This window comes from Podarcis erhardii (genome assembly GCF_964252035.2).
Source record: "Podarcis erhardii genome assembly, chromosome: 7".
Classification (NCBI taxonomy): domain Eukaryota; kingdom Metazoa; phylum Chordata; class Lepidosauria; order Squamata; family Lacertidae; genus Podarcis; species Podarcis erhardii.
The window spans coordinates 11,487,902-11,513,086 of record NC_138511.1 but is presented as its reverse complement, the minus strand read 5'-3'; the positions used below and the strand labels follow the sequence as shown (position 1 = coordinate 11,513,086).

Below are 25,185 nucleotides of genomic sequence, written 5' to 3'. Positions count from 1 at the left end.
GGTTGCCTCTGTGGAAAACTTCAAAACCTGCTACACCCTAAGTAGCTGTTGGGGCTTAATTTCCACACCAATAAGTGTTGGGGTTTATATCTGCAGCCAAGCTGCACCTCTGACCTCAAAGCCTGTCTCTCTAATCCTCCAAATGGGTGGAATCATGGTTACTTATGAGTAAGGGAAACATACTTGGTACATATTCAGAGGCACTTCATTATCACTTGTAAGAATATAGCAACTTTCTGTGCATCTATTAATTTAATACTCATTCGCTGCAGATAGCAGAGTTACTGTATTGTTTACTGATTTTTGGTCTCTCTTTCATAAAAATGCCAGCTGTTAATTTGTTCACTATATAGACCCAATTATCTATCTATCTATCTATCTATCTATCTATGAATGGAGAGCAAGGATATGTTTTTCAGAGGGGTGGTTGTGTTCCCATCTGTTCTAGCAAAAACAACAGAGACTCTTGTGGCCCCTTAAGGACCAGCAAATGTATTACGCCATAAGCTTTCATGATCTAGAGAGGAATCTCCCCTCTTTAAAAAATAATGGATGGAGGGGAATAGACCTTCCGCACGAAGGAATTCCTATCCCAGTGGTTCATTCATAATGAGCTTTAAAAACAACAATTAAGAACCTTTGAATTAGGATAACCAAGCTGATCAGTAAATCTAACCTAATTCTCAAGGTATTGCTCATCCCAAATTGCTGGAATTGAACACCAGGAGAGATGGATCTCTCTTGTGTTTGTCTTGTTGGTTACATATATTGTTTTTTGAATGTGGGAAAACTCTTTGTATGTTGGGAAGTCTCTAGTGGGCAACAGACAGCTCACAGCAATCTCTGTTAAAATGTGGCATTTTACGCAGCAGCCATTGTTCTTGTGTTGTGCTTTCCCAGCCTTTATGGGAAACCTCCCATGTGAACTTTTCCCACCAAATAATCCCTCTGTGTCACAAAGGGTTCTGGGGTTCATGCAGAGGAGTGGACCTCATTGCCACACATAAATTGAGAGCAGAGTTTTTAATTAATTGATGAACACAGCAGTCCTATGTATAATTACTCAGAGGCGGCATCCTTTCAGCAAGACCTAAGCAAGTGTGCTTAGGATTGCAGCCTTAAGGGATAAGCTAAAGGGACTTTATTGAGAGTAGATGCTTAGGCTTACGTTGTTAATCTCCATAATGTTACATATGAGAAAAACTGTCCTACAGAAAAAGAGCAAACTTTTTATTTGTACGGAGGTGATGTGTGTATGGGTTGCAGGGCAAGTGTTTATAAGTACTTGTATTATTATCTTTTTTAAAAAAAACCAACATAAATTATATGTATATCTAAAACAACTAAAACAAATATAAGCAGATATGGAAAAGTATACAAATATATAAAAAGAATTAGATCCAGTGCTAGTTCGGCTTGGATTAGGCCAATTGCTTATAGGCATCACCAATTTAGATCCCACGAAATTTCAGGACCCATCCTATTACTTACATGGTACTATCTATATGCACAAAACTTTATGCAAATAACAGGCATGGCAAGTCCCTGTTCCCACGGAGCATACAGTCCGAAACACAGATAAACAACAGATTTTCTTCTTACTAGATGGTATAAAAAATAACTGGAAACCTATTGCAGCGCCATGGCTTTCATATATGTGTAACTGTTCATAGCCCCCGAGAAGCCACAGCAGTCTTGGCACTAGCCGGCGAAGTCTTCACAGCTCAGCTTTTGCGACGGAAGTGGCACCAAAACGAAGGAAATGCCCAATTAGAGGTTGTCGGCGGTGGTGGGACAGACCTCCTGCGCCATTTCCCTCTTAAGTTTCCGCTTCCAGGAGCTGGGATTTGAGTTTTGGGAACCAACAAATAACTCTGGTAGCGACTTGAATGGTGGAAATAGTTATTTCCACACGACGCGACATTATACCAGCGCGAGGGAGCGGGGAAGCCCTGCCATGCCTGGGATATGATGGCGCGGGCGAGGAGCGAAGAGAGAAAGGCGACCTTCCTCCTCCCTTGAGGTCTTTCTACTCACTGAGGCTCTCGGAGGGGAAGACAACGCCGGCGCCCCAGCCTCGAGGGCGCATGCGCAACAGCCTGAGAGCCTGAGACCGCGAGCGAAGCGGGGAGGCGAGCGTGGTGCGCCTGCGCGCTTCCCGCGGAGAAGGCGTATTGGGGACAGCAGGATTCTCTCACCCCTCCCCCACCCCACCTACCTACTCCTTTCCCGGCCTCCGAGAGCTCGCAGCGCTCGGTCCCCCCCTCTGCTCCTCTTCGCACAATACCCGAGAGCGCATGCGCGCGCTTCCTCCTCTCTTCTCCCCCCCCCTCCCTCTCTCTCTCTCACACAAGCCCCTTTTTCTCTTCCTTACACACGCACGCGCTGGTTCGCCGCGCGCCCAGCCGCCCAATGAGGAGCGAGCCTTGAAGCGCGAGGACCCGGGTTGGTGGCGGCCGGCGGCCGAGGGCGCATGCGCGCGCGCGCGGAGGTTGGGGGGTGAGACAGCGAGCAAGCGAGTGAACGGAGCGAGCAGGGGGACGCCGCGGGGGCTGCTGCTGCTGCTGCTACTGCTACTGAGGAGAAATTGGGAAGAAGCGCCGCGGAGGGAGGAGGAGGAGCGGCGGCGGCGGCGGCAGCGGCAGCGGTCCCACCACCAGCGACAGCCGCGAGGAGAAGCAGCAGCAGCAGCAGGAGGCGGCGGGTGTCGGGAGGGCCCGGTGGGATGGTGCCCCCCACCGGCGCCGCGGAGGGAGGAGGCGGCGGCGGCGGCGGCGGCGAAAGAGAAGCAGCGGCGGCGGCGGCGGCGGCAGGCACAGGCCGAGTGCGGCGGCGGCGAAGAGCGGCGGCGGCGGCGGGAAGAAGAGGAGGCTGCAGCTGCTTCTGCTTCTTCCCCCGCTCGCGGTGCTGAGGCGAGCCGAGCGGAGGGCGGCGGCGGCGAGAGCAACGCCCGCCGCGGAGGAGCCCCCATCGCCTGGCAGCAGCATGGTCCGGGAGACCAGGCACCTCTGGGTGGGCAACTTGCCGGAGAACGTCCGCGAGGAGAAGATCATCGAGCACTTCAAGCGGTGAGTGGAGGAGGAAGGGAGGGAGGGAGGGAGGGAGGGGCTGGTGGTGGAGTCAGAAGGACATCCCCGAAAGGGCAGGGGGAAGAAGTGGGGGGGGGGAGAGCAGGGGGTGAAGAGAAGGCGGGTGGGGGAGGCAAAAGGAGGGGGAAAGGGGGTCCTCGCTTCAGTCCAACGTAAGAGGAAAAGGTGCGTGTAGGGATCTTCCCGCTCCCCCACATAATTTCAACCAGCGGGGGGAGAGGAAGAGTGTATTTTATTTATTTGTTACATTTATATACTGCCCTTCATCCGAAGGCCACAGGGCGGTTTACATTACATTTAGTTACATCCTACCTAGCTGAAGATAAGCGCTCCAGCTGGGTTTACCTAGGTAGGCAGGTAGGGAGAAAGAGAGGGGTGGATGGGTTTACCACCACGAGTCAAAATATATATATATTAGATGAATTCTCTGTATAAATAGGGGAAGAGAGACGCCCTGGTGGGAAAGGAAAAACCCTTAACGTTTGAAAGGCAAGAGGCTGAGTGAGGGGAAGAGTCTAGACTATGAGCTCAGCCCCTAGATAAAAGTGGAAGAAGGGAATTCCAGACTTAAGGAAGTGGGGGAGGGAATAGGAAACTGAGGCAAGACCTAAGTTATAACAAGGGCAGTTGCTTCTGAGAGCGCGTTGGGAGGTGAAGGCAGGGAACAGTGACTCCTCCAGATAATGAAGGGTTGTTGGTTTCAGGAGAGCATAAGCAAACAAGTGGGGGTGGGAGGAAGAGTAGGATAGCTGAATCTTCCATTTCACATCACGGGAGGGAGACAGGTTAGCAAAATGAGGGAAGGAGTACCACCCCCAGGGACATGGCAACTATGAGGAATCTTCAAGATGTCAAGAGAAGAACGAGGAAGGTGACTACTCTCGCCCCACAACACATAAAGTGCCACTTCCAGGATTGAGGGGAGAACCTTTTCCTCTTGGAGTTGTGTGAAAGCAGAAGAGAAGGTGGGAGGGTTGTGGGGGAGAGATCAAATACCCCTAGTTTGGGAGGGGGTGCCTGTGGAGGCATGGATATAAATCAGGATGTGTTAGGAAGGGAAGGGAGTTTCATGGTTATCCATGTGGAAGGGAAAACCTAAGATTGGACCTGGAATTGAGTGCCTGATGAGAGAGCCCTTTCACAGGCCAAGCCACAGAAGGCAGATGTGCCTGGGAAAACCTGTCTTGAGTATTATAGCAGCTGCTGCTTTTGCTTGCCCCTACGGATCCGGTAGAATTGGAATACCTTGGATCCAAGAGAGATGGAAGTTCAGGGGGGCTGGGATTAAGGATCCCCTCCTGCACTTGGAATCTTTGGCACCCTAAAGGAAGGAACTTCAGAAAAGAAACTCCAGAGTCTTGAGGAAGAAGGATACTGCCAAGTGCCATCAGCATTGTGGATTGGATTTTTCTAAGGGCATCCTGGAATGGAAACAACTTTTACCTGAAGAGGCCTGCTAATTCCTCTTTTCCATATTTTTGTGCCACCACTACCCACTGATGGAACTGAGGGTTTTTGTTTCTTGGGTGTGGTTTTTTTTTTTTTTTTTTTTTTTTTTGGCTTTTCAGTGTATCATAAACACAACATGGATAAACTATTGCTGTTTTCAGGGGTGCACAAGTGTCAGTCTGAACTGTTTATTTATTGATTGATTTTGCTTGCTTGCCTCTTGAAACAATTTATGAATGAAATGTTTGGGACCTGGCAATTCAAGCACAACTTTGAGGGAGTAGAAGCTGAAATCCTGCTTGAACCCAACTTCCTTTGGTTTCCTTTGCGATGGAACAGTTTTCTGCCATAGCTAAGTCTGAAGACCAGATTGGTATTGTTACTTTTGATATTTTTCTTGCTGCCTTAGGCCCAGTCAAACAAAAATACTCTTATTCATCTAGCAACAGGTCATATTTGGCTTAATTATTAACTTAATAGCGCCAATGTGTGTGTGTGTGTGTGTGAGAGAGAGAGAGAGAGAGAGAGAGATTTGTAAGCCTTCTTAGTAGTGGATGGATCCTAGGTGATGTATGATTGCAGGAGTAAGCACCATGTTCACAACTCGCTTCTGCTGTTACAGTGGAAGCCTTTTAATGGCATTGTGGAAGGAAACTGATAGGTAGAATTCTAGACAAGTGTTTTGGTCAGCTAAAATAGTTTCCAGTTTGAGACTCTGAAAGGGCTTGTAAATTTCCTTGTAATTTTCTTGCTAATGTTTAGAGTAGGAAAATTATGGAGTGAACCTAATGAGTCACCATGGGAAAAATAGACTTGGTCGCTACCTCATGGGGAACAAGCTTGGCTGGTGAAGCAGGGGGAGAAAGGAGAGTAGAACTCTGCCCTGCTTTATTAAAGGGAAGCTCTCTAGTTACTTGGCGATCGCTTGTTCATCAGTGTTTTATGTATATTCCGAATTTGTCAGAGTTAACTCATTTTGCAACTTTTAAAGCAGATCATTTATCTCCCTCCTCCCCAGTATTGCAGTTTTGGGTGTGGGGAGGAAGACCAGTGGTGTTACGTCCGATAAACTGGTATTCGTTCTTTCTTCAGTCATTAATTTTTCATTTGTTTTTGTGTTGGGGGTGAGGGAGGGGAAAGGTTTTCACAGTGCTCCTCTATGCAAAATGCAACATGCATGGGAACAATGGTTCCTTTTATTTCTGCTTGGTTTCCCTATGCATTGCTTGTTTCTTAGTGTTGGTTTCTGTGGCTGAGAGAGGAAGAGACACATCCAGGCAAACTGTGTGTTGCAGGATTTGCTGTGACCAGCAGCATGTAGCTTGACTTGTTCTTTAGCAGCGCTGCCTGTTTCTAGAGACATTTTCCTGCTTTCTTCCCTGTTCATCTTCCATAGGTTGGGAGGGAGGAAGTGTTCAAGGAAAGGATTCCCTTTCTGAAGTGGTGACTGGTGCAGTGCTTTGGCTGGTGTGAATGCCTTTCTAAAATGGCGGCCCAGTTTATGTAGGGAAGAACAGAGCTGATCTCGGGCTGCACACAGGGAGGTGGGGGAGTGCTAGGAGAGCAGCGTAAGGAGAGAATTTCTCCAGCTCCCTTGTTACAGTTGCCTGAGCTGCGGAGCTTCCTCCAAAACATGCAGAGGGAAAATATTTCGCAGAAAAGAGCAGTTGCTGCTGCAGCATTTGTGGTCACGAGGGACATCCCCTCCTTGCAAACGGTCTTCCCAGGTTTTGTAAAGGGCCAAATCGGTAAGAATAACCTTGTGCCAAGTGGCATGAAACACAGAATGGCAGACAAAGGATTAAGAAATTAATCTGAATGAATTAAATTCCAGGTATAAGAGGGGCATAATCCAGCCAGTCAGATCCTGGTAGCTGTTACATAAAACTGAAGCAGCTGCCTTATTTCCCATTAAGAAATGGTCAGTTGCCCTATTATTTATTATGCCTTACACTGGAAATACAGATAATCAGAGCTTAAAATGATATGTACAACTAGACCTGTCTGTTTTTTTTAAAATAATGCTTGTTGCAGGGTAGTGATAGACTAGATTTTGGAGTGGTGATTTTAAAAAAAGACATGATGGGTTTATGCACCAAGATTGCCAAAGGATTTCTCCAGTGAGAATTAAATCTGGCTTTTCAGTGTCGTCTTCACCCTGTTTTCACAGAGCATTTTTAATGCTGGACAAAGTTGCCATGGTGCTGTTGCTTAGTGATGGTTCAGGAAAATGGAAGGATCTGAATTAAGTGGCTCTTTCATTTTTCTGAATGTGCCATCAGTTTAAATATAGGTCTTGAAATTTAGTGTGTGTATGTGCTTGGATTTCAGAATCAGATTTATTTGGCTGTTGCATTTGGAATTGGGGGTGGGTGGGAGCTGGTTAATACTAAGGTGCACATTCCAGAATTGATATGGCCAAATATGCAAAAGTGTTTTCCATCTGCTTCTAGCTACTTGGATTACTGAATCCTTTCACTATCAGATATCTGTTGAATTGAGTTTCGGTTGGCAGGAGGAGGCCATTGTGAGTACTGTACACTGACAATAGAGCAGCCCTTCCTTTGTATGTCCCTGGCTTGTGTGGGGGAAGGGCAGAGCCCAGTTGCACAATAACTGCCTGGCTGTCTTGTGCAGGTATTGTCAACCCTTTCAGGCCCAGGACCCACTTTTAACCCAGACATGCAACTGGGGACCCATTTATTATCCTTTTACCATAATTTGCATGATGGTAGTGCTCCTTTTATAACCCACCTTGGATCAGGCTGCAACCCACGAGTGAGTCCTGACCTGCCAGTTGAGGATCAGATCAGTGTGCTGGAAGATAGCTGTGTTGTGCATATATATTTGAAAGGCTGCTGATAGTGGTTGCCTATAGAATGAGTAAGGTTTAATTACAGGAGAGGACCTCTTTTAGTTCAGAGGGAAAAGAGCCTTTTTTGATTTAGCTGGGCTGTGCAAAGTTCCCACCCATCCCCCCAGTCTGAAAATAGGACAAAGAATATGCAGAGTCTGAGCAAGCAGTAATTATCATCCTTTAGCTGCAGAGGCAAAAAAACCTACCTGGTGTATTGCCGGACATAAATGGCAGGCATAGCCAAATACTAGCCTCTGTTAGCAGCAAAAGGTAAAAAAAGGTTAGCAGCACACCAGTGTGAAATGTAGTCATTCTAATTGGTACTGGTGATACATTCTCATTTCAGAAGAAAACACATTCAAGTTGTTCATTCCAGGGTTCTAAAAAAAAATGTACTCTTAAAAAAAGTACATTTAGGAATGACTTGTTAAAGAGGAAAAAATTTTGTTTCCGAATGGGACCCCTAACTCTAAAACCTTATAAAGGGAATTGAGGAGAGAGGCTTGGAAGTCTCAAGTAAACATCCTTTTCCATAATGCCTTTATTAGGACCAAGCAAAATGTCATAAAGTTGTAAGCTTCTGAATTCTGTAAAATGAATTTGGATACATACCATTTTTATTAGTTTGTGTAAATTTGTGTTTTTGTATATTTGGGGGCTGTTACTATAATATCCGAATAATGTTTTGCCTGTAATTTTGACAGTTCTTTGTGATCCTTTTTTTTTGGAAAACTGCTCTGAGGTTTTGTTTGTGTCAAAGATACTATTTTATTCTTCTTATACATACAGTGCCCTTTATGTACACAGCACTTTACAGAGTTTTAGAAGGGAAAAAACAGGTCTATTGCCCCAAAGAACTTACAGTCTAAAACATGACTCCTGGTAAGGGGGCTATGTGATAGGTATGGTGGAGGTGATATGTAATTCTGGAAATACAGATATTTTCTTTTTTTTAAAGTCCCTTTAAGGTGGTGCATACAGATTATACGTCGTATTTACTGCATCTGAAACTGCTAAGGTACCCCTTCCTTTCATGGTTTCTGTTCGGGGCCTGAGGAGTTGATTAGTTGCAACTGAAAGTGTTTCGCTAGTGTAAATGCATCCAAATCATTTCAGTCATTGAAGTACTGAAGCAATTTCCCACTGCTGAAACAGAAGCATGGCAGCCTGCAAAGAGAAGGAGGCTAAATATAGTAACATTTTTTCCTCTGCACAAATGCCAAATGTCCACGTTTCGCCATCATTAACTTGAGGAGAAAAATAAGAACCTTTGCTCTCAACTACTTCTGTTTTAAGTACATAAGATAATGTGTGTGTTTAGTCCATTAATAAAATGGTGACTGTTAAAGATGGGCGTCACAAACATAAAGAGTGCTTCTCAAGAACTTGTGCTGCTTCACGTTCACAAGATGCATGAAAAGTGACATTTGAGGTTTCCCATTTCATTTTACCCTTTTTAGGCCCTAAGTCTTATTGTGGGAGAAAAACACCAGTTTGGTATCCTTTAAGATCTGTTTTTCCTTAAGGCCTTTTCCTGTACATTCTTTATTTTTGGTGACTTCAAGTCGCATACTGCTCCCTCCTCCTTTCTACCAATGTGGTGCCCTCCATTTGCTGTTGGACCACAGCTCCCATCATCCATGACGTGGGGGCGAGGGGGCTGATGGGAGTTGGAGTCCACAACATTTGGAGGGCACCATGTTGCCTACCTTTGCACTAATGCACATAAGCAGCGCAAGCTGCGTGCCTTCTGGCATTTTCATCCCCCACAGACAGAAGTATGTACAGCTGGATGCTAGCTGTCTAGTCTCTCTGTTCACTGTTCTGCCTCTGCATGACTAATGAAAGCCTAAACACGCTTCCAAGGCTATACGGATTGAGAAGCCTGGATCTGGATCTTGTACATGGCTCCCTAAGTAAACTACCACCTTCATTTAAATTTTGCAGCTGCGTGGTGTTGCGTACCCTGTTTTGCAAGTGACTTGACAGAAGGAGGATTTGGTGCAGAGAGGGAATGAGTCATTGGGAAGGATGTAGCAGAGAAAGTAGGCTTTCCTTCTGAAGACGGACAGAGATCCCCATGAGAATAACTGCAATTGATATTGGCAAAGTTTGGTTTGCTGCCTTAATGCTATTGTGTTTTGAATTCTACCCACACCCTCATTGTTATCTTTTGGAGGAAGAGGAGCAGAGTGCTCCAGGTTCTAGGTAGCTGTGGGATCACTGCTATGCTATGGCTGACAGAACTGTTCTGCTCTCTGCCACTTCATGATGTGTAGGATTCCTCAGATCTACATGCTTGTTAAACAGCTTGAGGCTGCTGGTGCGTTTCCCTGGAGAAATCCTTGGATGCTTCCTTCCTGCCAGCCCACTGGACATGAAATGAGTTTTTGCACAGGAGGGGCAGCCTCACATCGTCTGATTCAGCCGTGGATTTTTGGATAGCCTTGAGCGAGCCTCATGCCCGTAAAGTGGGGGCAGCCTTGAAATTTCCTTTGGGGAGCAGTTCTTTGCATTCTGTGACAGTGTTCTATAAATAACATTTCAAAACACATAAAAGCCACAAAGCAGCCAAACCTCTAGAAAGTTTGTGTCAATGGGTGAAACTTCTCGGGCTTCCCCCCCCCCTTAAACTTCCCACATAACTGCTTTGTTTCTTGTTCTAGAAGAGCCTGCTTCTAAATAGTCATGATACCATAAAAGCGATACCATGTCTGACATTCCGCAATGTGATCTGCACCCTGTTTTGCAAGTGGCTTGGCTATTTGAGAAAGGTACGCACTGAAGCACATAACCTTCCCAAAGTCAGCCTTGAATTCTGATCCCAAAACTGATTACGCAGAAGCAAGCCCTGCTGCATTAAATGGGACTTGATTCCTAGTAATTGTGCTAGGATTTCAGCCTTTTGTATTCTACAAATTTCTAATTAACCCAAGTGAGCTCCAGGAATCTTAGCTGACTTTTGTGAAACTGGACATGTCTGATAAGGAGGTAATTAAATGAGCTGAGAGAGAAGGCAATCATTATAATCTCTAGCTGTAAACTATCTCCTTGTCTGCCAGATGTAAAACTTCTAGGAAGGCTGAAATTCTTTCAGGGGCAAGAAATATGATGCTGAGTTCATAATATCTCTGTTGTGGTTGGTTGTATGCAGTAAAGCTTTAGACAAAGGTCACTTGTGTTGCAAGATGGGCTCATGGGTTATTTGTTGCAAAGCCTTTGAACTATAGAAGTAAATGTTCTTATTCCGCAAACATTTTTGTGCTTTTGGCGTGGGAGGGGAGTGGTGGTCATACTCTCACTCAGTGTGACTAAACTTGACAAACTAAGTTGACTGCTAATTACATGCATTAATGATCTGTTGGCTTCATTCTTACAAATGAATAGATAAAGAAAGGGTTGTGTGTCTGTTTACTTGAGATACTGAAGGGCAGTGGTGTAGGCTAGTCATTACTAATGGCATATGTGCATGTGTGTCCCACTGTGGCCTCTAGTTAAGCTAGTGTTGCATCATGTTTTGGTGCATCAAACTGTATCCTGAAACTGGAAGCATGACTAGTACTTGTAGACGGTCTTACTTAGATCCCTGTTGGATAGTGTGTATGAGAGATAATACGCCTGCCTAGCATGGAGAGGAACCCCTCAGGTTGCATACTTCCTGGGGGGGGGGAAATGCCAACAGTGGGCATGGCAAAGACAAAAGTAGGTAGAGATACTGAGCACAGACATGCAACATACACCTTCACTCTCCCTGCTTAACAGTTAGGCTTGGAAAAAGCATTTGAGCCTTTATGGGAGCCCAATTATGTGATCTTCCTGAAGATTACAGCTGGGAGGCTTGACCTTTCTTTTAGCTGCATTCTCCATGAAGATTACCCAGTTCTCCATCCCTCCCCCCAGAAGAAACCCCCAACAAATACTCTTGGAAAAAACATTCTGTTTGAGCCACTAGACAAATTTTTTCCAAGCTTAATTGTGGTGGGGGTGAAAAGGGGACACGGGGGCTGGATAGGAAGGCCCCATGGGCTGCATCCATACCACTGACTTATACACACACATTCCCAGACCACTTCTTGAAAGGTTACTTTAATTTATTTTTAAAACTAATATTCCACCCTTTTGTCATAAGACTCCACAGTGAGTTGCAATAATAAATGCATAGAATAAACATTAATAAAACAACACTTGTAAAATTGAGTTGTTCTTGAGATTAAGGCATTCCTCCTAGTGTATTAAAGGCTGGGTACCCTATTTTATTAATGGTTGTTGGTTTATATTTTGCTGTATATTGCCTTGGCTATATAAGTGGTATGGAAAACATGATCATATGTTCCTTATAATCTGATGCAAGGAATTTATTTCATTCTCTTCCCCCACCCTACTGTGTTGTTCTTCAGTGAGCTTGGGTCCCAGTTCTAGGAGCTGTAAGCCTCTTACAGAAACACTCGCCAAGGAAAACAAGGTTGAAGGTGCAGTCCAGTCCAAACAAACCAGGGTCAGACACCTGGAATCAGTTCAGGTGCAAAGCATGATGCAGAGGCTACACCAGGCAGCAGTCCGAGGTCAATATCTCATAGAATCCAGGCAAAGTGCAGCACAACAAGGAGGGGAAATGAGGCTTGGAAACAAGGAACCAGTGATATGGGAAGTTACTTGCAACTCGGAGGCTCAAGAGGCAGACTTTGTGTACTCAGACCTCCTAGACCCCACCCTAACCACAGTTACTGGTGGTGAAGGAGTTTCAGGGATTACTTTCTCATGAGGATGCCCTTGACTCATGAGGCTCTGTGGACTTTGGGTCCACAGAGTATGCTCTGTTGTCAGTCTGGCCCAGAACTGGACCTTTTGGTGCCAGCAGATGCAGGGCTCCCGCCTTCCCCATTGAGCCTCAACACTGATTCTGGAGGACACTGCCTGATCCCCAAGGGCCTTAGCTTGTGGGAAATCTGGTTTTCCCTTCAAGGACAGCACTTAGTGTCTGGTATTGGGTCAGGACTAGTCTTGACATACTGCCACCAATCTATTGGCTTATATGGGGAAGTCATTGCAACTTGACTCCTGCATAATTGCTCCCATGGTACTAGCTCCGAGTTAGAACTATGCAGAGGCAGTGTTAGAAACTGAGATATGAAATATTATGTTCATTTTTCACATGGTTTAGTCCTCCCCCCTAATATTCTTCAGAGGGGCTCTTCTCCAGTCTTCAAAGAGTAGCTGGAAGTGGGGAGGCAGAAAAAGGTCCTCCTTTCCTTCCACTCTGCAGTTTTAATCTGAAATCTTAGGCACGCTACTGCACGCAGAGCTCAGAAACTGCTTGCCCTAATGAAATTCCCTGTCACAAAATGCGCCTAGAACAATGGGAGTTTTGAACACTGTGCAGAGGTCATGGGGGCCTTGCTTCTGTCAAACCACAGATGTAGGAAGTATGTTGCCTTAATGGTGGCAAGCTATGTTATATTTTGTAGAAAGGGAAACTTTTTTAAAAAAGCAAAAGTGCTGAGTACCGAAAATTAAACCTAGTAAGTTGGTTATGTTCATTAATTTCCATGGGTCTGTTCTTGGTAGGACTAATGTTCAATACAACCACATAAGGTTGCAAGTTGATTCACTTGTGAAACATTTTCCAAAGCAACAGAAGCTGTTCTGACATGTGTTGTGGTACCCTGAGACTTTCATTGTGGTCTGTGGACAGCAGCCTTGAGCAAGTGCAGCCCCACAAGTGGTAACGGTCTTTGGTTTCGCCATCAGTCTGAAGAAACACAATTTTTTAAGGAAAGCAAAAGAGAATCTCTAAAACCAGTAGGTGGGGCGATCTCCCTTTTGGCTAACTTTCCCCATGTTAGGGAATTCTCTTCACTTGGGAACAGGACATCTCTGATGAGGCTGTGCCAAGATGGCCTTTAGGACACTTGAGTGACATCAACCTGACTGTGAGCTACATTCAGGTAGATATGGTTTGTGTGACAGCTGGGCTATCTTTGGCTGATGCATTTGATGGTTCCTGCTCCTCCCTCTTGATTTTCAGAACACCTCTTTTCTGTTCGTGTAAGTCTCCTTAGCCTCATGTTACAATGGGAAAACACAGGACTCTGACCTATTTGCGCCTGCTGCAAGAGCAATCAGAGGACATAACATAGTCCTTATTGTTCAGGGGCCCAGCTTGTACAGTGGTGCCCCACAAGACGAATGCCTCGCAAGACGGAAAACCCGCTAGACGAAAGGGTTTTCCGTTTTGGAGGTGCTTCGCAAAACAAATTTCCTATGGGCTTGCTTCGCAAGACGAAAATGTCTTGCGAGTTCCTGCGGGGTTTTTTCCCCTTTCCCCCCCTTTTTCTAAGCCGCTTATCTGCATATCCGCTAAGCCGATAAGCCGCTAGATGCCGCTAATAGCGCTAAGCCGATAAGCCGTCAATGGGCTTGCTTCGCAAGACGAAAAAACCGCTAGACAAAGAGACTCACGGAATGGATTAATTTCGTCTTGCGAGGCACCACTGTATTTCTAAAACTTACAACTTGTTTGAAGACTCAGGTAGAACTCTGTGTGCCCACATGTGCTTCTCCCTATACCAGTGCAAGCCTTAAGCAGTCCCAACTGGTGCCATGACATGTTCAGAAACGACTCTCGTTCTCCGTGGCAGGAAGTCTCGTGTCAAAATGATTGCTAGGCTCATGCCTTGCCTTTAGTCTTGTGCTTGAACTGCACACCTATGAATTGGGAGAGCTGGGTTTGAATCCCCACCCAGCCATAAAGCTCACTGGGTGACTGTGGGCCACTCACCATCTCTTAGCCTGACCTGCCTCAGAGCTTTGCTGTGAGAATGAAGTAGAGCGGAGGAGAACCATGAGATCACTGGAAGATAAATGTGCTGTATAAACCAACCAACCAATATTTTCCCCACCCTGAATTGATGCATTGGCAAACTAATCAAAAATCTCAGTCTTGCATACTTGCACCTTCACTGTCTCCCCTCCCCTTAAAAAAAATATGCCTGTGCTCTTTAGCTTCATGGGAGGTGTGGTGTGTGTGTGTGTGTGTGTTTTAATTCCAAACTGGTGCACTGATGATCCTTGAGGGTGGGTGGGTTGTATACTGCATTTGAAAATAGCTGTCATCTGCCATTCTTTCGAGGATAGACTGGAATGATGCACAGTCTGAAATTCTGTCAGCAGCTTGAAAACTGGCACTGGCCACCCAGATCTGTGGATGCCAGGAAGAGCGGCTGTGTGCTCCTTATGTGTCTGTGGTGAAAGCCAAAATGCACTGGCAGATTAGAGCTGCAACCAGTTCAATTTAATGCCACTGAAGACTTCTTTGGAACTGAGCTTTCTTGTTTTTTCAAAGGCAGACCACCTCCAGCTAGTTATCCCTTGATTTGAGGGAAAATGTGCAGTGTTTAATCTGGCTAGAGGGGGGGAGCTATATGGAATGGCCTTTTTTTTTTTTTCAACACCTCCCTTTTAGGTTAACCAAAAATGCCCTGGATGTTGAGGGCATTGAACTTAAGCATAGTTTTTGAAAGAGGGATGCACACTGCCCCGGAGAACAGTTCTGAGGATGACCAAGTGTCATTTCCTTTACAGTAATGCTTTTTTGCTATATGTTCAGCATTTATCGCAGTGCGGTCAGTGTGATAAAACTAGCCGCTTGCTAAACATGCCTGTGACAACAACTGCTTAGCAACTAACTAACATGAAACAAGTGTTTGATGTTTTGATGGAGCTTATAGTGAAGAAGTAGGTACTGTTATTTTTTGCCTGGAAGACCTTCAGCATGCCTAACTCCTCTGGATTTATCATCTTAATGGTGTAAATTTTATGTGATATAGAATTTTATTTTGTGGCAGATCCACACCAAACATTTAAAACAGATCCAACATACATTTAAAGCACATGACTTCCTCAAAAGAATTATGTAGTTTTCACCATACAGAGCTATAGTTCTTTGTACCCATAACAAACTACAGTTCCTGGTATTCCTTGGGGAAAGCCATGTGCTTTAATTGTATGGTATGGAGCTGCCCGTACTTGCCTGAAATTAACATAGATAATTACTAGGACTCCAGTAAATATAGAGGAAAGTGCTTGCAACTTCCTTACCTATTTTTATAGACATATACAAGCAGACTAGTGGGAAATGGTAACAGGCAGCATAAGATTATTGCCCTGCTCTGTGCATGCCATTAAATCAGTGTATCTGTAGGTGTTCCAGGACTGCAATACCTATAATTTATTTGGGCATTGGTTTTTTATAAATGTGTGTGTTGCTAACCGGCTTATGTGCCCATGGGATAGTGTGTGTGTGTGTGTGTGTGTGTGTGTGTGTGATAGAGATTTTAATTGAATAGAATATATGCATTCACATTGTCAGCAGTGCTGCTGACCTCACTTGGTTGGGCTGTGTTTGCATGAACAAAGATGAGCAATATGAACACACCTATAGTGCTTAGCAAGAGCATATAGTACCTGTACATGTGTCTACGCACCCTCCTCCGATTCCGTGATAGATTTGAACAAAGCTGGTGTTTGTCTAAAGAAGAGTGACTTGTAAAAATGTGAATGGCAGGTTCTGGAATCTCTCCCCCCCCCCCCCAACTGCCACGTTTAGCACACTTTCTTTTTGGTTAAATACACATTGCAGCAGTTGTGAATATGGTTTTCTCCTAATCAGTGTTGTTAATTAAGCCAATTTCTGCCTTGAGCCCTTGGAATCTGTTGCCAGCAAATAAGCAGCAGCAGTTTAGTTCTGCTTTCAGTAGCTTGGGAGAACCTAGTTTTGCAAACCACAAGCTCTCTTTCACAGCTATGCTTTAAAAAGGACTAAATTGACCAATAATGACTGTACAAAATGCATGTGTGAAATCTAGATATTGTGTTAGTCTTTGGAATGAGTACTAAGTTGGATTCAGTGATAGAATATTGACTTTTAAACTTCCGGTCACCATATCCCTGTTACCATGAAATGCCTATTTTTGGAAAACAGCCCCACATTGGCTGTTGCTCTTTCCGTTTATATTTTGTTAAGCTGTCCTATTTTTTTCTGGTGGCCTTTGCAGACTTCTGTCTCCCCAGATTTAATGTCCTCAGTGTCGTAATCTTTTGTAATCAGTTTTACTAATTATAGTTAACAAACAAAAATGCTAACATGCACATCATTAACTTAGGTTGCTATGGAGTGTGATGATGGATTATTGCAGACAGCTTCCTCAGGTCTCCCCATTTCCCCAGTTCAGCTGAGGCTTGTCTCATGGTGACACATAGCCTAAGGATGACAATGAAGAAATCTACTTAATTAAGCCTGGAAAAATACCACCTGCCCCAGGATCCATTGTGGAGGAAGAAAGAGGAGAGTGCTGCCCTGTTGGCTTCTTTGTGGTAGCCTGGTCTAAGGTGAATGTGCTGATCATGTTTAAGTCCAGAAAAACTGGCTTAGCATGGCCTTGTGGTTGGGTAATTGACAAGGGGCCCTGAGTCCCAGTTTTGCTGCCCTGTCTTCTGTAGCCTTCAGGTTCCTTAAAGGAACAGATCAACTGAAAGGTCTTAACTTGTTCCAGAGAACTAAGAAAAGGGCTTCATGCCCCCAGAGGATTCTACTTGCAGAAAGAGCTTCATAGAAGCCACTGAAAAGCAAACCATACAATGAGACCAGCTTGTCTGACATGCTGCGAGTTACTTATTGATTAACATGAATTATGCAAGGTGGGGAAGGTTGCTAAAAAAGAGCAACAAGAGGAGCTTTGTTTTCATGGGGATCTTTAGAGCCAGCAATGCAGCAAATTCCCCCTCTCCCCCCTTGCTCTGTTTTTTATCTGTTTACTTCTTGGAAAGGCTGAGGTAAGTAAAGAGAGATGGAGGAAGCGTTTTCACAAGGGCTCTTTTCAGCATGGTGAAGGTCATGATGGCTCCTGTCCTTTTTGTGTCTCTTTCCCAACGAAGGTTACCCTCACAAAAGCTTTTCTCTGCTGTTTCTCCTTCCTTGTTGTGGCTCTTGCAAATGCCACTGTGAAAAATGCTCTCCCTTTCCTCCATTGCCTGTCCTCCGGCAGCCCTTCAGAAAGCCTCTCTTCTCCTTGCCGTGCATTGTTCTGCTGCAGTAAATGATCCCGTGATGCAACATTGCAGATCTTTTCCCTCCCCTCCCTTCTGGATCAGATAGCATGAAGCAATGCAGCTTCCCTCCCCGCGGGAACTGCCACCACAGGAGCAGTTTGGAGAGTAGCCAATGGGTGGGGCTGGGCTGGATCACTAGGCAGATTAATCTTCACGGTGGGTGACTAAAAGGTATGTGCAATTAAAAAGGCACAGGCGATGCTAGGGCACAGAGCGTTGAAAGCCTTCCTGCTCGCACAGCTGCTTTGTCTTGAGGGTTGTGTGTATGTTGGTGAGGCTGTGTAACTTTTACTCTCTCTCCTCCTTGAAAAGCAGCTGCCACACGCATCCCAGCGGCTTGTTGCATGAGAAGACATGCTGTGCCAAATAGTTACACAGCCCTGAGATTTAGGTGTGGGTGAACAAGTATTGTGCAATCTGTGTTAGGGCTGAAAAAAATTAGGGCAATCTCTGTGGTAGTAATCTGGCAATAGTGTCTCCAGCTGTGCCTGGTTTTTAAAACTGTAGATGGAGAAATTGGACTGCATAGGTTTCCTTTCTCCCACACAAATTGTAAATTTGGCCTGTGCCTCTGATTATAGGAAAGTGCCTTAAACCAGCGCAGACCATTTCTCCATCTAGCCTAGTATTAGGCTCTCTAACTGGCTGTGGCCCTTTGGGCTCTTGGATTCAGAGGCCTTTCCCGTCATCTGCTCCTGAAATCTCCAGGCATTGAGCCTGGGACTTGCTACATACAAATCATGTGTTCTGCTATGGAGCTGTGGTCCTCCCCCCCCCCTTTGATTGGCTGTGCTGATTTCGAATGAGCTTCGTGTAGCTAGCAGAGATTTCAAGGCTGGGAGTCCTACATCACCCCATCAGTTGTTTTTGAAAACACTTAGAGTCATCTGAACAGAACGTGCTCTACTACCCCCTGCACTGTACGAGGTTTCTACACCCCATGAGTCTTAGACCAGCTAGCATTGGAGAAAGTGAAGCAAGTAATAACCCTCAAATTCTGTGGCAGGCTTCTGCTTCTATTGAAGAGCATTAGTAGCCCCCTTGTTCCCTGTGGCAGAGATGTAGGGCCTTTCCTGGCAATACTCAGCAGGTTTCCCTTCCTGTGGAACTTCTTTGGTGGTGCCAATTCTCACACAAGGATGAATCTGTGGATTTCGCTGGTGTCTATGAGCCCGGAGAAAGAATGATGCTGAGGGAATTGTGCTGCTGACATATTGTTGTCAGTGGTCCCTGTGTCTTTGCTTTTGTTAAAGCAATCTGATCTTGTTTTTGCCATGTGGCTAGTCCATGTAACTGTGTTTCTGGGTTTTTGACTCTTGTTCTTTCACTGCTTGGGCCTAAAACTTCTAATTCAGACTCTTGAAAATGGAGTCAGGTGTGTCAAAATTGGTTCTTTTCCTCAGCTATAATTAAAGGGTAATTAAAGATACATGAAGGTTGCCTGACAACCTTGGTAGTTCTTGCACTTTCTCTAGTGAGATAGCACTGTTTTGTTCTCTTTCTCCAGGTTAGCTTATTTTCTGTTTTAAAAAGGAGCATTTATAGAACATCTGTGGAGCTGTAATGCTTACAGAATAACTTATTTTGTTCAAAGGAGCTGGGAGTTCAGTTAAAGGGTCTTTACAGGTGGATTATTAAAACTGGATTATTTCAGAACTTCCATCTTGTCTATCCAGTTTGGGAACATTAAAAATATTTCCAGGGGCTGTATCAAATTAGTCATACTCAAAGCAGACATGTCTGTTGATTTCAATAGCACTATCTTGTGTATTGGGTTTGTATATTAGTGATCAAACAGATTCCCTGCTCACTGGGGTTGCAAAAAACACAGAAACTTCCTTGGTTGACTGGTGTGTGCAAACTGTGGTGCTGATATCCAGGGATATGAAATGTTTTATCTGGTTTTTCCTAGGAATTCCCAAATATTCTTCCAAACCTGGCTGAAGCTGCGATTTACAGCATTGTTTAGATAGTAAGCCCATGGGCAGGACTTGGTTATTAGTTCTATTTATTAAAATTGTATAGCAGTGCCTTGCAAATAATAAATATTATTACTAAACTGTGAGCAAGTTGGAAATACACACATTCAATAAATCCTTTGATCTGGTTATGGTACTTTTGAGGCTGATTGAACTGAAGCATATTGGAGCTGTTGCAAACCTTTATGTAAAAGACTTTTTCTTTCAGTATAAAGCATAATTTTATAAAAATATATTTAGGGGTATTCAAAACTGAATATTGTATCACAGCTTTGTTTGTTTGTTTGTTTACTTACTTACTTACTTACTTACTTATAAAGTGCGATGGGAAGGACAGGAGCAGCTGAGTAAAAAAGCAGTTTGTTTGAAACTTTGTTTCTAACGGACTAAAGCCATGATGTGAAGCACAGTTACTGCAATGAAAGTTTAACAGGAATAAATTCAAAATAAATATGCAAGTCAAACTTTTATTGTGTGAGCCAGTGGTTGCGACATCATCCCTAACATCGACAGACACTAAATACACAATAAAATCAAAAGCAAATCTAACAGAAACCTTTGTTTACAAGGACAGATAAAATAGAGGGGAGTCACATATGGATTGCAGAATAAATATGCTTAGCATCACAGCCTCAGTGCTGGAAATTTCAGCCAACTAAAATGTGGTTCGACAACATGTTCTGTCTTTGTGAGCGTTTAATACATATTATTTTTCTTTCTTTCTCCCCTAGATATGGACGTGTTGAAAGTGTCAAAATTCTCCCCAAAAGGGGGTCAGAAGGTGGCGTGGCAGCCTTTGTGGATTTTGTGGACATCAAGAGTGCCCAGAAGGCACACAACTCTGTCAACAAAATGGGAGATAGAGACCTTCGGACGGATTATAATGAACCGGGAACCATTCCTAGTGCTGCTCGGGGATTGGATGATACAGTTTCCATAGCATCTCGTAGTAGAGAGGTTTCTGGGTTCAGAGGAGGTGGTGGTGGGCCCACGTATGGCCCACCACCATCGCTTCATGCACGGGAAGGACGCTATGAGCGGAGACTTGATGGGTAAGTTCCAAGGTTTCACTAGGCAGGTATTTTGTATTTGATGTGGTGAGAAACACAAACTCCTGTATAGGGCCCCCAGATGGATTTAAAATTTGGGGATTTATCTGCGTTTCCTATTTTGGGTTTGGAAACGGAAGTGATTCCCGCCCCAGTGGCTGGTATCTTGTGGATCTGTAGAGGATATTTCCTGCAGCTGGTTGGATACTTGGTCCTAAGACGGAAGACTTCCGATGGTCATCCTCGATTATGGAGCTATTCTTCTAGAACTTCTAGAACAATCTCATTCTTGGATAACGTTAAGGCTTTACTCGGATGTATCCTTATTATCAAATGGAGCTATTTCGTTACTGCAAGCCTCAAAACCCAGTATGGAGTATCTACAGAATGTAGAACCTACAGAGTCTTGGAGAAGCTTCATGGCTAGTTTTTTCAGGGTTTTTCTGGTGTGCATAGTTTATGTATAGAATTGGATTGATTCCAAAAATTTCTAGTAGGCTTTTTAAAAGTTATGCATTCATCGTCTTGGATTCTACAAACAACCTCTAGCCATGGGAATACATTGTGGTATGGTGAAGACAGCAGAAGGCAGCTTTTGATGTTTCCACTTTTGGATCTACACCACTTCCGTATATCTTGGGATTACTGTTCCTCGTGGTATTGGCAAAAGTGAAGGAGATGGACACTGCTAAATCTTGGAAATTACAGGCCATCTGTTAAGGTGCTGGAATAATGGCTACTACCTCGAATTTGTGGGATGGTACACAGCCAAGATCCCAGTGGCCCAGGGGAGTGGATTACTATCTAGTCTTGTTAAGAGCGCACTTGTCACTGTACAGTTAAAAGGCACTTTAGCTTTAAAGACACTCTGTTGATAATCAGCTTGTGGATACATAAAGAGAAAATTGACTTTGTTGGATGCTTACAAAGATGGACAGAGGATGTCTGCTAGCCAGCAGTGAGAGGCATTCATCTATTCATATCTTGGTGTATTTTCTACCAACTGTTTGATTCAGACTTAGAGCTGGAGTCACTCTCTTTTGTTGGATATACCTAGACGTGATTTGCTGCCTGAAGAATGAAGTCTGGGGGTTACAGAGTCCTCATGTCAATCTGGGACAACTGGCTTCCAGTGGATTTTTTTCCCTGTTTGTCACTAAGATTTTTTTTCTTGCTCGCTCATCTAAAATATCATTTTGACACCCTTGCCCATTAAGAAGGTGGATTACCCCTATAAGAGGGGCCAAAATTGGGGAAGTTATGTTCACAATTCTCTCCCTAGATTTAATTGGGAATATAGGTCGTGTTTCCACACTTGGAAAAGGTTGGTATGTCCTGCCCTGTGTATATTAGCTCCTCTCCTAACCCAAGTCAATCCCTCTTTCCACTAACTCCAGTAGTAATTAGTACTAATAGATAATCAGCACTGCTGTAGTCATTAGATTTTCAGCTCTGCTAGTTCTTTTGTCTGTCTTCTGTGTCCTTCTAATGGATAAGGAGCTCTTTTACTATACCAGTAACCCTCTAGGAGTATTGCTTCTGTTCCTTTATTACACCAGCTCTCACTGGCATAATGTTCCATAGGGTGCAAAGTGCTGCTTGTTTTTCTTCTTTTAAGGAAGAAGACACACATGCACACACACGTGCACACATTTGGAAACAGTTTGCTGCCTTATTTGCATGTAGCTGCAAATAATTGGAAATGTATATTGTGCATTTTGGAATTTTGCTTTGCATTTCTGTTAAGACAACTCTGAATTGCTCAAGAGGCAGGAATTCAGAGAAAAGAAAGCCTTTAAGATTCATCAAGCACCTTCATCTCAGGGATTACTAGCCCTGTGCTTGAGATGCATGTGTAGGAAGAGAGAGAAATTTATAATCAAGGAAGATTTTAATCCACTCTTAAGACTAAACAAAAGAAAAATGCAAGAGAGTTCAAGCTTTTGAGAAGATCTGTCCTGGGACCCAGCAGAAGAGGAGGAACTGTGGGGGTGGAGGTGGGAGAGGATTGAGTGCCTAGAACTGAAGTAGCTGTGAATTGGTTTTCAAAGAAGACTGTTGGAACAAAGGGAGATGGCTTAAAACCCTTCTTCCTAAAATGGGGCTTTAAATTTTGCAACTAACTCAGGCTCTGGCTTATTACTAAATCCACAAACATTTCCTGTTGAATTACCATTTTTCTTGATTAGCCATGCCGCTAAAGATTGGCCATCCTTTTACTTTTAATAAATTAGAGTACTAAACTATTGGAAGCCTTCTGGGTCGTTTTGCTTTCTGTTTTGAAATACTGTCCTATGAAAATACTCATCAGTGTTCTGGGCCATAGAACTGAGTCACAGGCACAGTGTTCTCATTAACTCTGAAGTACATAGTAGAGCAAACTGCTGATTATTTATGTGGAGTATAGAAACTGTGGCAATTAGCTTTATTCTTTAAATATTAATACCCCACTTTTCTTTGATTCAAAGCTGCTTACAAAAATACCCACAGCTTACCAGTAAATCAACAGAAATCTTGCTTTGGGGACTTAATACCTTTTGTGGGCATGGCTTTGTCTCCACATTGTCTGTGGCACTTAAAAGTACCTACCTCTTGGATAATTAATAGGATCAATGTATTGAGCATTCGCTGTTTTGACATTATATCCAAGGAATCTTAGCAACTAAAATGCTAACAGTAACTTGCCTTTTCTGGACTCATGCTTTTCACAGGGGCTTTCATGGCCAGCCAAACATTTAGCAAAAGATCTTCAGCATACCCATGCAATGAAAAACATAAATAGTTGTAATTATTTAAAATCCTAGAGCATTGTGGTCCTAGAAAAATTATATTTTAAATTGGTGATTAAAAAAAACAACTATGTGAAAATCATTCAGGGCCAGAAGATCATTAGTTTGTTCTGTGATGCAGAACTCTGGTCATGAAAGCCCAGTTTAATCAGTGAAGCAGAATCAGTGCCAAGCTGTGCTATACCTAGATGTAACTGAGGAGTTGTGTGGAAGAACCAAGCTCATTGGTTTTGCTTAATAGTCATTATAGTCATTTAGAGTCTTTTATTGTTAATATTACTTGTGAAGATCACAAGTGCCACACTAAATGTTTGCATGATGTTGGGACCTTCTCCTCCATCTCTGATTGACATAAATATTTTCCCCCTCCTAAATGCAGGGCTTCAGATAACAGGGAGCGTGCTTATGAACATAGTGCCTATGGACACCATGATCGGGGGACAGGAGGATTTGATCGGACAAGACATTATGATCAGGATTACTATAGAGATCCTCGAGAGCGGACTTTACAACATGGACTCTATTACAGTTCTCGGAGTCGCAGCCCGAGCCGTTTTGATGCTCATGACCCCCGTTACGAACCTCGGGCCCGGGAGCAGTTTACTTTGCCCAGCGTGGTACACAGGGATATCTACAGGGATGATCTCACACGGGAGGTACGAGGCCGGAGGCCAGAGCGGAATTACCAGCACAGCAGGAGCCGGTCACCACATTCATCCCAGTCTAGGACCCAGTCTCCTCAGAGGCTGGCGAGCCAAGCGTCAAGACCTACCAGGTCCCCTAGTGGCAGCGGCTCTAGGAGCAGATCATCAAGCAGTGATTCAATCAGCAGCAGTAGCAGTACCAGCAGTGACAGGTATGTAAACGCCCCTGTCCTATTTATTAATGCCATGTTTTCATCCTGGGCCCCGATATGAATTCCCAAGGATTACCCATGGGATATTGCAGTGTCCTTTTCTTATTGTTCTATTCCCCTGCCCCCTGAAGACCTGTGCTTTCAGCATTTGAGCCCCTGCTTAAGAATGAAGTTGTTGACATTTATATGTACTACATTTCAAAATGTGTCAACTTAAATGGTGCCTCATGGAACAAAGTTAATATGATTGGTTTCATACGGCTTTCCCACTTCTATTTAAAATCCAGTGCCAATTATCAGTCATTGTCTGCCTTGCTTTCTCTTCTCCCACCTCCTGCCTGCATGTGTTTTTTCCAGCATATTTTGTTAGTTTAAAGGAATAACCTTCTCTTAGTAATGACGCCTGAGAGATGAATGGAGTGTTGGTTTTAAATTGTGGCTGTAGCTGAATGGATTACTGTGGCAAAATAATGTTGTTCAAGCTTAGCAATGACTTGATAGAAGGATTTTTTTGTTTTGTTTCTATTTATCAATGAAGAGCTGTGGGAGAATGAGAGAAATTTTGGAATAGAATGTGTGTCATATGAAACTGGTTTTAAAGGACTGTATCTTCCTTCCCAGTCAAATTGTATGTGTGTACAGGCGACAGCCATTTTAGGCATGTCCAATTGATGAACAGTCGCTGATGCGTGGGTCCTTTTGGACGTGGTAGAAGGCCGAACGGGGGTGGAATGGGACAGGGTGAGGCACACATGTATGTACTGGCACACTTGCTTGTCCTCGCAAAGCCATAATTTGCCTATGTGTTTTATGTGAACCATGTCCAGATGTTCATTACAGGTACTTGGGAAAAGTGCTATAGATGCTTGTAAATAATTGGTAGCTCTGAAAATTAATTTTCTCCAGTCAGCAAAGGACTTTGCAAAAGAAGGGTCCAACATTGCAATGTTATCCTCTATTGGTGTCTATAAAAATCTCACCAACTGAAATGTGTTTTCAGTGTTTCATCA

The 25,185-nt window shown here is 44.0% G+C and overlaps 1 protein-coding gene across 4 annotated transcripts in view; it reads left to right on the top strand.

Annotated features, from left to right (window-relative positions):
• The first annotated feature begins 2,805 nt into the window (after window positions 1-2,805).
• Window positions 2,806-25,185, top strand: part of SPEN (spen family transcriptional repressor) — a 68,076-nt gene continuing 45,696 nt past the window's right edge. For 3 of the 4 annotated variants that reach the window (XM_081870647.1, XM_081870645.1, XM_081870644.1), the window contains exons 1-3: window positions 2,806-3,068; window positions 20,213-20,533; window positions 23,699-24,175. In XM_081870647.1, coding sequence (XP_081726773.1) covers window positions 2,986-3,068; window positions 20,213-20,533; window positions 23,699-24,175 — 881 coding nt within the window. In that variant the 5' untranslated portion in view covers window positions 2,806-2,985. Of the gene's footprint in view, window positions 3,069-4,733; window positions 4,912-20,212; window positions 20,534-23,698; window positions 24,176-25,185 lie in introns of those variants that run through there. The other variant, XM_081870646.1, reaches the window with a different exon arrangement.